The sequence below is a fragment of the Salmo salar genome, chromosome ssa02, assembly GCF_905237065.1.
Source record: "Salmo salar chromosome ssa02, Ssal_v3.1, whole genome shotgun sequence".
Lineage (NCBI taxonomy): Eukaryota > Metazoa > Chordata > Actinopteri > Salmoniformes > Salmonidae > Salmo > Salmo salar.
The window spans coordinates 78437312-78450228 of record NC_059443.1 but is presented as its reverse complement, the minus strand read 5'-3'; the positions used below and the strand labels follow the sequence as shown (position 1 = coordinate 78450228).

At 47.9% G+C, this 12917-nt stretch overlaps 1 protein-coding gene across 2 annotated transcripts in view; it reads left to right on the top strand.

The window, feature by feature from the left end:
- The window catches only part of LOC106593600 (poly(A)-specific ribonuclease PARN), a 29994-nt gene that overhangs the window by 8431 nt on the left and 8646 nt on the right, over nucleotides 1-12917 (top strand). For both annotated transcript variants that reach the window (XM_045710487.1, XM_045710481.1), the window contains exons 13-21: nucleotides 43-120; nucleotides 2635-2678; nucleotides 5630-5672; nucleotides 5782-5857; nucleotides 8873-8983; nucleotides 9828-9897; nucleotides 10049-10104; nucleotides 10519-10605; nucleotides 11935-12009. In XM_045710487.1, the coding sequence (XP_045566443.1) occupies nucleotides 43-120; nucleotides 2635-2678; nucleotides 5630-5672; nucleotides 5782-5857; nucleotides 8873-8983; nucleotides 9828-9897; nucleotides 10049-10104; nucleotides 10519-10605; nucleotides 11935-12009 (640 nt within the window). The remainder of the gene's footprint in view (nucleotides 1-42; nucleotides 121-2634; nucleotides 2679-5629; nucleotides 5673-5781; nucleotides 5858-8872; nucleotides 8984-9827; nucleotides 9898-10048; nucleotides 10105-10518; nucleotides 10606-11934; nucleotides 12010-12917) is intronic.

Below are 12917 nucleotides of genomic sequence, written 5' to 3'. Positions count from 1 at the left end.
TTAGGATGGGACTCATCTCTTTTCCCCCTCTCTCCAACCCAGGGAAAGTTGGTGGTTGGCCACAACATGCTGTTGGACGTCATGCACACCATCCATCAGTTCTACTGCGTACTGCCAGAGGTACAAACACGCACCATTTATATGAACGCAATGGTTTATTTTTTTTATTTCACCTTTATTTAACCAGGTAGGCTAGTTAAAAACAAGTTCTAATTTACAACTGCGGCCTGGCCAAGATAAAGCAAAGCAGTGCGACACAAACAACACAGAGTTACACATGGAATGAACAAACATATAGTCAATAACACAATAGAAAAAAAAGTCTATATACAGTGCGTGCAGAAGATGAATGTGCAAGTAGCAATACTGGGGTGCAAAGGAGAAGGAAAAAAATAACAGTATGGGGATGAGGTAGTTGGATGGGCTATTTACAGATGGGCTATGTACAGGTGCAGTGATCTGTGAGCTGCTCTGACAGCTGATGCTTAAAGTTAGTGAGGGAGATATGAGTCTCCAGCTTAAGTGATTTTTGCAATTCGTTCCAGTCATTGGCAGCAGAGAACTGGAAGGAAAGGTGGCCGAAGGAGGAATTGGCTTTGGGGGTGACCAGTGAAATATACCTGCTGGAGCGCATTGCTACGGGTGGGTGCTGCTATGGTGACCAGTGAGCTGAGATAAGGCAGGGCTTTACCTGGCAAAGACTTATAGATGCCCTGGAGCCAGTAGGTTTGGCGACGAATATGAAGCAAGGGCCAGCCAACGAGAGCATACAGGTCGCAGTGGTGGGTAGTATATGGGGCTTTGGTGACAAAACGGATGGCACTGTGATAGACTGCATCCAATTTGTTGAGTAGAGTGTTGGAGGCTATTTTGTAAATGACATTGCCGAAGTCAAGGATCGGTAGGATAGTCAGTTTTACGAGGATATGTTTGGCAGCATGAGTGAAGGATGCTTTGTTGCGAAATAGGAAGCCGATTCTAGATTTAATTTTGGATTGGAGATGCTTAATGTGAGTCTGGAAGGAGAGTTTACAGTCTAAGCAGACACCCAGGTATTTGTAGATGTCAGAACCGTCCAGAGTAGTGATGCTGGACGGGCAGGCAGGTGCTGGTAGCGATCGGTTGAAGAGCATGCATTTAGTTTTACTTGCATTTAAGAGCAGTTGGAGGCCACGGAAGGAGAGTTGTATGGCATTGAAGCTTGTCTGGAGGTTAGTTAAGTGTCCAGAAGTATACAGAATGGTATCGTCTGCGTAGAAGTGGATCAGAGAATCACCAGCAGCAAGAGCGACATCATTGACGTATACAGAGAAAAGAGTCGGCCCAAGAATTGAACCCTGTGGCACCCCCATAGAGACTGCCAGAGGTCCGGACAACAGGCCCTCCGATTTGACACACTGAACTCTGTCTGAGAAGTAGTTGGTGAACCAGGCGAGGCAGTCATTTGAGAAGCCAAGGCTGTTGAGTCTGCCGATAAGAATATATTGATTGACAGAGTCGAAAGCCTTGGCTAGGTCGATGAATACGGCCGCACAGTGATGTCTCTTATCGGTTATGATATCGTTTAGGACCTTGAGCGTGGCTGAGGTGCACCCATGACCAGCTCGGAAACCAGATTGCATAGTGGAGAAGGTACGGTGGGATTCGAAATGGTCGGTGATCTGTTTTGTTAACTTGTCTTTCAAAGACCTTAGAAAGGCAGGGTAGGATAGATATAGGTCTGTAGCAGTTTGGGTCTAGAGTGTCTCCCCCTTTGAAGAGGGGGATGACTGCGGCAGCTTTCCAATCTTTGGGGATCTCAGACGATACGAAAGAGGTTGAACAGGCTAGTAATAGGGGTTGCAACAATTTGGGCTGATAATTTAGAAAGAGGGTCCAGATTGTTTAGCCTTGCTGATTTGTAGGGGTCCAGATTTTGCAGCTCTTTCAGAACATCAGCTATCTGGATTTGGGTGAAGGAGAAATGGGCTTGGGCAAATTGCTGTGGGGGGTGCAGGGCTGTTGACCAGGGTAGGGGTGGCCAGGTGGAAAGCATGGCCAGCTGTAGAAAAATGCTTATTGAAATTCTCAATTATTGTGGATTTATCGGTGGTGACAGTGTTTCCTAGCCTCAGTGCAGTGGGCAGCTGGGAGGAGGTGCTCTTATTCTCCATGGACTTTAGTGTCCCAGAACTTTTTTGGAGTTTGTGCTGCAGGATGCAAATTTCTGTTTGCAAAAGTTAGCCTTATCTTTCCTAACTGCCTGTGTATATTGGTTCCTAACTTCCCTGAAAAGTTGCATATCGCAGGGTCTATTCGATGCTAATGCAGTACGCCATAGGATGCTTTTATGCTGGTCAAGGGCAGTCAGGTCTGGAGTGAACCCAGGGCTATATCTGTTCCTGGTTCTACATTTTTTGAACGGGGCATGCTTATTTAAGATTGTGGAAAGCACTTTTAAAGAATAACCAGGCATATTCTACTGATGGAATGAGGTCGGTGACACAGTGGTTTAGAATCGGAGACACAGTGGTTTAGAATCGGAGACACAGTGGTTTAGAATCGGAGACACAGTGGTTTAGAATCGGAGACACAGTGGTTTAGAAGAACCTTGCAGCTTTTCTATTTGACAAAGTCTTTCTTTCTTCCCCACAGGACCTGAATGACTTTAAAGAAGTCACTCAGTGTGTCTTCCCCAGGTAAATACATTCTGCTGCGTCAGGGTTTCGGTGGGTCTTCTCCGGGTAAATGCATACTGCGCTCTGTCAGGGTTTAGGTGGGTCTTCCCCAGGTAAATGCATTCTGCGCTCCGTCAGGGTTTAGGTGTGTCTTCCCCAGGTAAATGCATTCTGCGCTCCGTCAGGGTTTAGGTGGGTCTTCCCCAGGTAAATGCATAATGCGCTCCGTCAGGGTTTAGGTGGGTCTTCCCCAGCTAAATGCATACTGCTGCGTCAGGGTTTTTGTGGGTCTTCCCCGGGTAAATACATACTGCTGCGTCAGGGTTTAGGTGGGTCTTCCCCGGGTAAATACAGTGAGGGGGGGAGAGTATTTGATCCCCTGCTGATTTTGTACGTTTGCCCACTGACAAAGAAATGATCAGTCTATAATTTTAATGGTAGGTTTATTTAAACAGTGAGAGACAAAATAACAAAAAAAATCCTGAAAAACGCATGTTAAAAATGTTATAAATTGATTTGCATTTTAATGAGGGAAATAAGTATTTGACCCCCTCTCAATCAGAAAGTTTTCTGGCTCCCAGGTGTCTTTTATACAGGTAACGAGCTGAGATTAGGAGCACATTCTTAAAGGGAGTGCTCCTAATCTCAGTTTGTTACCTGTATAAAAAGACACCTGTCCACAGAAGCAATCAATCAATCAGATTCCAAACTCTCCACCATGGCCAAGACCAAAGAGCTCTCCAAGGCTGGAATGGGCTACAAGACCATCTCCAAGCAGCTTGGTGAGAAGGTGACAACAGTTGGTGGGATTATTCGCAAATGGAAGAAACACAAAAGAACTGTCAATCTCCCTCGGCCTGGGGCTCCATGAAAGATCTCACCTTGTGGAGTTGCAATGATCATGAGAACGGTGAGGAATCAGCCCAGAACTACACGGGAGGATCTTGTCAATGATCTCAAGGCAGCTGGGACCATAGTGACCAAGAAAACAATTGGTAACACACTACGCCGTGAAGGACTGAAACCTTGCAGCGCCCGCAAGGTCCCCCTGCTCAAGAAAGAACATATACATGCCCGTCTGAAGTTTGCCAATGAACATCTGAATGATTCAGAGGACAACTGGGTGAAAGTGTGACACTAAGAACACCATCCCCACCGTTAAACATGGAGGTGGAAACATTATGCTTTGGGGGTGTTTTTCTGCTAAGGGGACAGGACAACTTCACCGCATCAAAGGGATGATGGACGGGGCCATGTACTGTCACATCTTGGGTGAGAACCTCCTTCCCTCAGCCAGGGCATTGAAAATGGGTCGTGGATTGGTATTCCAGCATGACAATGACACAAAACACACCGCCAAGGCAACAAAGGAGTGGCTCAAGAAGAAGCACATTAAGGTCCTGGAGTGGCCTAGCCAGTCTCCAGACCTTAATCCCATAGAAAATCTGTGGAGGGAGCTGAAGGTTCGAGTTGCCAAACGTCAGCCTCGAAACCTTAATGACTTGGAGAAGATCTGCAAAGAGGAGTGGGACAAAGTCCCTCCTGAGATGTGTGCAAACCTGGTGGCCAACTACAAGAAACGTCTGACCTCTGTGATTGCCAGCAAGGGTTTTGCCACCAAGTACTAAGTCATGTTTTGCAGAGGGGTCAAATACTTATTTCCCTCATTAAAATGCAAATCATTTTATAACATTCTTGACATGCGTTTTTCAGGATTTTTTGTTGTTATTCTGTCTCTCACTGTTCAAATAAACCTACCATTAAAATTATAGACTGATAATTTATTTGTCAGTGGGCAAATGTACAAAATCAGCAGGGTTTAGGTGGGTCTTCCCCGGGTAAATGCATACTTCGCTACGTCAGGGTTTAGGTGGGTCTTCCCAAGGTAAATACATACTACGTCAGGGTTTAGGTGGGTCTTCCCAAGGTAAATGCATACTTCGCTACGTCAGGGTTTAGGTGGGTCTTCCCAAGGTAAATGCATACTACGTCAGGGTTTAGGTGGGTCTTCCCAAGGTAAATACATACTACGTCAGGGTTTAGGTGGGTCTTCCCAAGGTAAATACATACTACGTCAGGGTTTAGGTGGGTCTTCCCAAGGTAAATACATACTACGTCAGGGTTTAGGTGGGTCTTCTCCAGGTAAATACATACTGCGCTGTGTCAGGGTTTAGGTGGGTCTTCCCCGAGTAAATACATACTGCGCTACGTCAGGGTTTAGGTGGGTCTTCTACCAGGTAAATACATACTGCGCTGTGTCAGGGTTTAGGTGGGTCTTCCCCGGGTAAATACATACTGCGCTACGTCAGGGTTTAGGTGGGTCTTCCCAAGGTAAATACATACTGCGCTGTGTCAGGGTTTAGGTGGGTCTTCTACCAGGTAAATACATACTGCGCTGTGTCAGGGTTTAGGTGGGTCTTCCCCGGGTAAATACATACTGCGCTACGTCAGGGTTTAGGTGGGTCTTCTACCAGGTAAATACATACTGCGCTACGTCAGGGTTTAGGTGGGTCTTCTACCAGGTAAATACATACTGCGCTGTGTCAGGGTTTTGGTGGGTCTTCCCCGGGTAAATACATACTGCTACTACTTCTCTATGGGCCGTTCTGGCTCTGACAAGGCTTACCACTACTTTGACCTAACCTCTCTGGGAGTCAGTCAATTTATCTGGTGCACTGTTATTCTAGAATCCTCTCCAGTAGCCGAGGTTGGAGAGGGGGACCAGCAGCTGGAAGAGCCGGCGACACACATGGGAATGAACTGACAGCTGGAAGGCTGCTGGTCTGATTACACCCCCCCCCCCAACCACCAAATCTCCTGTCATTGTCAAGGCACTTAACCCACATGTTAAGTGCCGCCCTCCCCCCACAGCGCGTGCGACGCCCTCAGCGCGTGTATGTCTGGTGCTGTTGGTAAAGACAGATGTCCCTCTCTAACCAATGGACCAAGTATTTTCTCTATTGTTTCCTCAGGCTGTTGGACACCAAGCTCATGGCCACTACGCAACCTTTCAAGGTAATACTATTTCAAGTATTTAGATGTCAGGTTAAAAAAGGATGTCATGAAACCCCCTGTGGAAGTCTGAAGAATATTTATTGTGACTTTGTTATTTTAACCCTTCTAGGAGTTGATCAACATCACGTCTCTAGCAGAGCTTCAGAAACAGCTGAAAGAGAGCCCCTTCAAATCTCCGAAAGTTGGTAAAAGAACATGACAACTACACCATGTTAAAGGAACGGGAAGTTTATTTCAAAAGCTAGCAGCTGGCGCTCGGACAGCTGATGCAAAGGCTAAAATGGCTTTGAAAAAAATATGATTTCAGCTAATAGGGAGGAGTATCTAACAAAATAACTACATCGCATGAACTAAATCATACAGCTTTTAACATTATAATAGAAATGGTGGTACATTTGTGTACAAAATTCTAACTTACTCAACCTATATTGTCTATAGTAAGGGACAAGATTCTATAGCAGTGGTTCTCAACCCGGTGTACTAGGAGCCCCTGGCGGTACCAGACCTATCCACAGGGGGTGCCTGAAGACTCATGAGACCATAGGCTTACTGTTCAAATGCAAGAGGGAGTACTTCAGGGGTACTCCGGACAGAGCAAAATATACTTGGTATTTTAACCGAGGTTGAACCATAGATCTATAGGACCTGTGTAGATACTGTAATGGTATTCAAAGTAGGGGAAGTGACCCCAGGGCAACTGCAGTGGGGGCACTTTTTTTTTACGAGTACAGATTATTGTATGGGACCATATACTAACAAAAGATACGTTTATAGTCTTTAGATTTTGGGTCGCAAGCTGTAGCAGTGTGGACAAAATCAATGGGTTAGCAGAGCCAGAAAGAAATTCAACGTTTAACCAACCCATGTCAGCGTTTCCCAAACTCTATCCCCGGGACCCCAATGGGTGCACGTTTTGGTTCATGGTTCTCACCCCCTACCATAGACTTACACAGTAATTATGACGACTTCCAGAGGACGTCCTCCAACCTATCAGAGCTCTTGTATGAACTGAACTGACATGTTGTCCATCCAATCAAAGGATCAGAGAATGTCAGAATCTGGTACTGAAAGTAGAAGCTACAGCTAGCTAGCACTGCGGTGAAATACAATAGTTGAACGTTTTTTAACAAAGTAATTTCTTCCAAAATAAAGAAGCTAGAGATAAATTATTCAGTTTTACTCAAGTAGCTAGCAAATGCAGCTACCTAGTTTAGCCTACTGAAACACGCTGCTCAAACATGGGATGCTATGTTAGCTGGCTATGACTATCCAACACTGGAACTCTTCCAAGTCAAGGTAAGCTTTTGGTTTTACCAATTTATTGCCCCTGGGGTCCGCCAACTAAGTGCTAAACTGCTTAGTGACTGTACACTGTAATGTTACTGCATGATTGTAGCAGGTTTACTATTGGCTGTGTTGACTATGTTACTTGAGCTAATATGGCGAAAACGATGTAGTCCTTGTGTTAGCGGTTATATAGTATGGCTTAGAAGGTTTTTTTCGCCTGGTCTCACACAGCGCATGTGTTGTGCATTGAAGTCCACAAGCGAAGGGATAAGTTGAGAGGGGAGAGCGCATAGACGTGAGCAGGAAAACAACGTGGCTGCTATGAAAGTCAACACGTGATAAGGGGTGTATTCATTTATCCGATTCTGTTAACTTTTCTTCAACTGAAGCAACTGGAACAAAACGAGGTTAAACGTACTTGAATTTGTCTAGTAGAAACTCTCATTAGAAATTTGGACTAATGATTACACCCTAGATCAGCTAGACGCAGGCAAGAATGTGCAAGGCTGTATTGAATGTGTCACGGTCACCTAGAATGTTATTCTCGACCTGTGTGCACCTACTTTGTAAACTTTCATTCATAGGCTAGGTTGTAGCAACATCACGATGGGTACAGGGACAATTAGAGTATCATGTAGTAGCCTAAACCTATCAATGTTACATTGAACTGGGTGAATGGAATATGAATGACCGTCAATATGCTGTAATAGAAATAAGGCCAAGCTCATGGGGGGAAAAAACCCTGACCTGTGTTGTGATAATTGCTTTGTTTGCTCTATAAGCTGTTAGTTCATATGCCTTGCCACCGTGATATATAGTTCTAAGGCCGAATCAATAAGACTGGCAGAATTCATTCTAACACAACTTTTTGTTTCATCACAAAACCGAACAGCAACATCTGTCTGATGTCCACAAATCATTTTGCATGTAACAAACAGTTGCTTGACCATGCTGTAGGTCATTTCCGACATTTTTTGGACTGCTAAACAACTATCGATTTCGAACCACGGAGCGTTCCCGCAAGTCGAAAATAAATCAAGAGCTTTCCATCTTGTCCAGCTGTGTATGTAACATTTAACGTAAACCCTGTTTCTTGTCTGCATCGAAGTAGCGGTCCTTGTACCTAGCATCGAGCATGGTGGCGACACAGTAAAGAGGCTCAGAGAGAATACCACCGAATCGCTTGTGCACAGACTCTAGTAGAGTACTTTTGTAAGTTAACCGCACGGTCTGTGTCGGCAGTTTTGTTGAGCAGGCGCGTCAATACCATTAGAGGGTATCACGTCTGCTGCAGACGCAGTTGATGAGCTTATTTCTCGAGTCAGTTGTTCGAATGGAGCTAGGAGTGTGTTCATGTTTCAAACATGTTCTCAAATGCCATTGAAATGGCAGCAGCGGTATGAGAACCAGCACATTCTTGAGCATGCAATACGGCTTTCCTCAGTACAAAATCCTCATCGACACACTGTGCTGTCAAACTCAGCATGCTCATGGGGATGACATCGCTGGTCCAAATGGAAGTCGTGACGCCAATAGCAAGCAGCATAATGAATTCCATTATCTTGGCTTTAATGGATTTCGCCTTTGAGTTGTCTCGCTGAAATGTAATAACTCTTTCAAATGACTGCTCGATTTGAACTTGTTTAGTTGTTGGAAGTGTATTTTTCTGGTTTTGTTCTGTGTCGCGCTGTATTTTTCGTGGCGTCATTAAGTCATGTACTTACGTTATATATGTATGCAGTCAGTAGAATAGGACAGGTCTCCATGGCTAATGTGGTGTCTGATTACAGTAGAATAGGACAGGTCTCCATCCATGGCTAATGTGGTGTCTGATTACAGTAGAATAGGACAGGTCTCCATCCATGGCTAATGTGGTGTCTGATTTATCCCTGCTTCTTTCCTCTGTGGCCCAGTAACGGCGGAGGGGTTCCCCAGCTACGATACAGCCCAGGAACAGCTCCACGAGGCGGGCTACGATGCCTATATCACTGGCCTCTGCTTCATCTCCATGGCCAACTACCTAGGTACTACCATTTACACTGTATACTGCTATTGTCTCTGCTCTCTCTACTACTACTATTGTGGCTCTAACCCTACACCACTGGCCTGGTGCTCTAACCCTACACCACTGGCCTGGTGCTCTAACCCTACACCACTGGCCTGGTGCTCTAACCCTACACCACTGGCCTGGTGCTCTAACCCTACACCACTGGCCTGGTGCTTCAATGGCCTTTTCTCATTTGGGCAAAAGTCTGCTCTCCTCCTTTCTCTGTTCTGTGGTCAAAGATGTCAGTTGGTTAGTAGGGAACGGAAGTCCTCCCCTCCTCGACAGTCACTTTTCCATTGAGGATAGTCGAAGTGTATCCTACCCTAAGTCCTTCATGGAAGAGTTTATCTGCCACTTCCCATTTTTGAATCAGGTGTTGTCGGAGGAGACAAGCATGTACTCACTTAAAACGATAAGTAGCATATTGTTTTTATCTATAAAAAGTCCTGCACAACTTAATTTGTTTACGTCACTTGACACATTTTTCTTTTAAGATCCACCCTGTAAACGTAATTTGCCTCATGTGGTGCTAGGGGAGGACTCATGTCATACAAGCGCATTTTCATCCACGTTCCCTTATCGTTGCCTCTCCTCGATTTTCCTCTTACCATTTTCAAAAGGAGGTGGGAGAGGATGCGTGAGTTGAGAAAAGACCATCTCCATGGAAACACTACCGCTTACCGTTAGTGAAAACGGATGGGGGACAGTACCATGGACAGCTTTGAATCTCTGATGCCATGTAGACTATATCAGTAGCTGCTGTCATGTGTTTGGTCATCGGTGGCTGTTTCTCAATCTTTGAAACTCTCTTTCCTTCTCAGGTACTTTCCTGACTCCTCCCAGAGCCCACATCCCATCCCAATCTAAACTCATCCAACCCTTCGTCAACAAGTAAGATCTTTGTTCTCCCCTTCAGTTTCTTTACCTCTCCGAAGGGGACTCGTATATCCCCTACCTCAATTTAATCCTAGTGTAGTTATAACGCATCTGTCAACTGTATGAAGCATTATAATGCGACGTTGACGTCTCATGTCTTCGCCAGACTGTTCCTGATGAGGATCATAGATATTCCCTACCTCAACATCAGCGGACCAGACCGTGAGTATTTCAATGTGGTACAATATACTGTACAACACATCCTACAGCACAGTATTTCAATGTGATACTGTATACTGTACAACACATCATCCTACAGTACAGTAGTATTAGTAGTTCAATGTGATACTGTATACTGTACAACACATCATCCTACAGCACAGTAGTATTAGTAGTTCAATGTGATACTATATACTGTACAACACCATATCCTACAGTAGTATTAGACACTACCTCGTCTGCATATAGTCGGCAGCCAAAGGAAAATGGAGAGGATTTATTAAAGATGGCATATAGAAATGGACCGTGGCAATGATGTATATAAACCTATCACTGGCCAGTGGTGACTGAACTTTCCTTGTTCCCCTCTTTCCCCCTCTCTTTATCTCCCCCCTTTCCCTTCATTCCCCTCTACAGTCCAGCCCAAGAGGGATCATGTTCTGTATGTCACCTTCCCTAAGGAGTGGAAGACCAGTGACCTCTACCAGCTGTTCAGTGCCTTTGGTAAGACCCACCACATTATATGATAATAATAAAGGCTGTTCAGCAGACACTTTATCTAAAACAACGTACAATTTCGCGTTGGTGGTCCCAGTGGGAATCAAAGCCACCGTCCTGGCCTTGCGACTGGGCCACCACGCCCACCAGCCACTACCGACTGGGCCACCACGCCCACCAGCCACTACCGACTGGGCCACCACGCCCACCAGCCACTACCGACTGGGCCACCACGCCCACCAGTCACTACCGACTGGGCCACCACGCCCACCAGTCACTACCAACTGGGCCACCACGCCCACCAGTCACTACCAACTGGGCCACCACGCCCACCAGTCACTACCAACTGGGCCACCACGCCCACCAGTCACTACCAACTGGGCCACCACGCCCACCAGTCACTACCAACTGGGCCACCACGCCCACCAGTCACTACCAACTGGGCCACCACGCCCACCAGTCACTACCAACTGGGCCACCACGCCCACCAGCCACTACCAACTGGGCCACCACGCCCACCAGCCACTACCAACTGGGCCACCACGCCCACCAGCCACTACCAACTGGGCCACCACGCCCACCAGCCACTACCAACTGGGCCACCACGCCCACCAGCCACTACCAACTGGGCCACCACGCCCACCAGCCACTACCAACTGGGCCACCACGCCCACCAGCCACTACCAACTGGGCCACCACGCCCACCAGCCACTACCAACTGGGCCACCACGCCCACCAGCCACTACCAACTGGGCCACCACGCCCACCAGCCACTACCAACTGGGCCACCACGCCCACCAGCCACTACCAACTGGGCCACCACGCCCACCAGCCACTACCAACTGGGCCACCACGCCCACCAGCCACTACCAACTGGGCCACCACGCCCACCAGCCACTACCAACTGGGCCACCACGCCCACCAGCCACTACCAACTGGGCCACCACGCCCACCAGCCACTACCAACTGGGCCACCACGCCCACCAGCCACTACCAACTGGGCCACCACGCCCACCAGCCACTACCAACTGGGCCACCACGCCCACCAGCCACTACCAACTGGGCCACCACGCCCACCAGCCACTACCAACTGGGCCACCACGCCCACCAGCCACTACCAACTGGGCCACCACGCCCACCAGCCACTACCGACTGGGCCACCACGCCCACCAGCCACTACCGACTGGGCCACCACGCCCACCAGCCACTACCAACTGGGCCACCACGCCCACCAGCCACTACCAACTGGGCCACCACGCCCACCAGCCACTACCAACTGGGCCACCACGCAGAAAACCTTTTTTTAATTCCCATGTCTTCCCCCATGTCTCCTAGGTAACATCCAGGTGTCGTGGATTGATGACACGTCAGCGTTTGTCTCTCTGAGTCAGACAGACCAGGTACAGATCGGTGAGTACTGGCCTATCCATAAGCCTGTTCCCTATATAGTGCGCTACCTTTGACCCAGAGACCAGCCCTGTTCCCTATATAGAGCGCTACCTTTGACCCAGAGACCAGCCCTGTTCCCTATATAGAGCGCTACCTTTGACCCGGAGACCAGCCCTGCTCCCTATATAGAGCGCTACCTTTGACCCGGAGACCAGCCCTGCTCCCTATATAGAGCGCTACCTTTGACCCGGAGACCAGCCCTGTTCCCTATATAGAGCGCTACCTTTGACCCAGAGACCAGCCCTGTTCCCTATATAGAGCGCTACCTTTGACCCGGAGACCAGCCCTGTTCCCTATATAGTGCGCTACCTTTGACCCAGAGACCAGTACTTGACTTGGGCCGGAGCTCACATGATCGGAGTACCGGGCCAGCAGCACCTCAGCTCACATGATCGGAGTACCGGGCCAGCAGCACCTCAGCTCACATGATCGGAGTACCGGGCCAGCAGCACCTCAGCTCACATGATCGGAGTACCGGGCCAGCAGCACCTCAGCTCACATGATCGGAGTACCGGGCCAGCAGCACCTCAAATGTTCTACTGCTTGAGTTCTGTCACCTCCTTATAGAATACGTTGAACTATTGCAGAGTTCCTGCAGCTGTAAATTAATGGTCCAGGATGAACAGCTGTTTCAGGCCTTGTGGAGCACTGCCATAGACCTGACCCTGTTCCCCTGCCTTTAACCAGAGACCTGACCCTGTTCCCCTGCCTTTAACCAGAGGCCTGACCCTGTTCCCCTGCCTTTAACCAGAGGCCTGACCCTGTTCCCCTGCCTTTAACCAGGGGCCTGACCCTATTCCCCTGCCTTTAACCAGGGGCCTGACCCTATTCCCCTGCCTTTAACCAGGGGCCTGACCCTATTCCCCTGC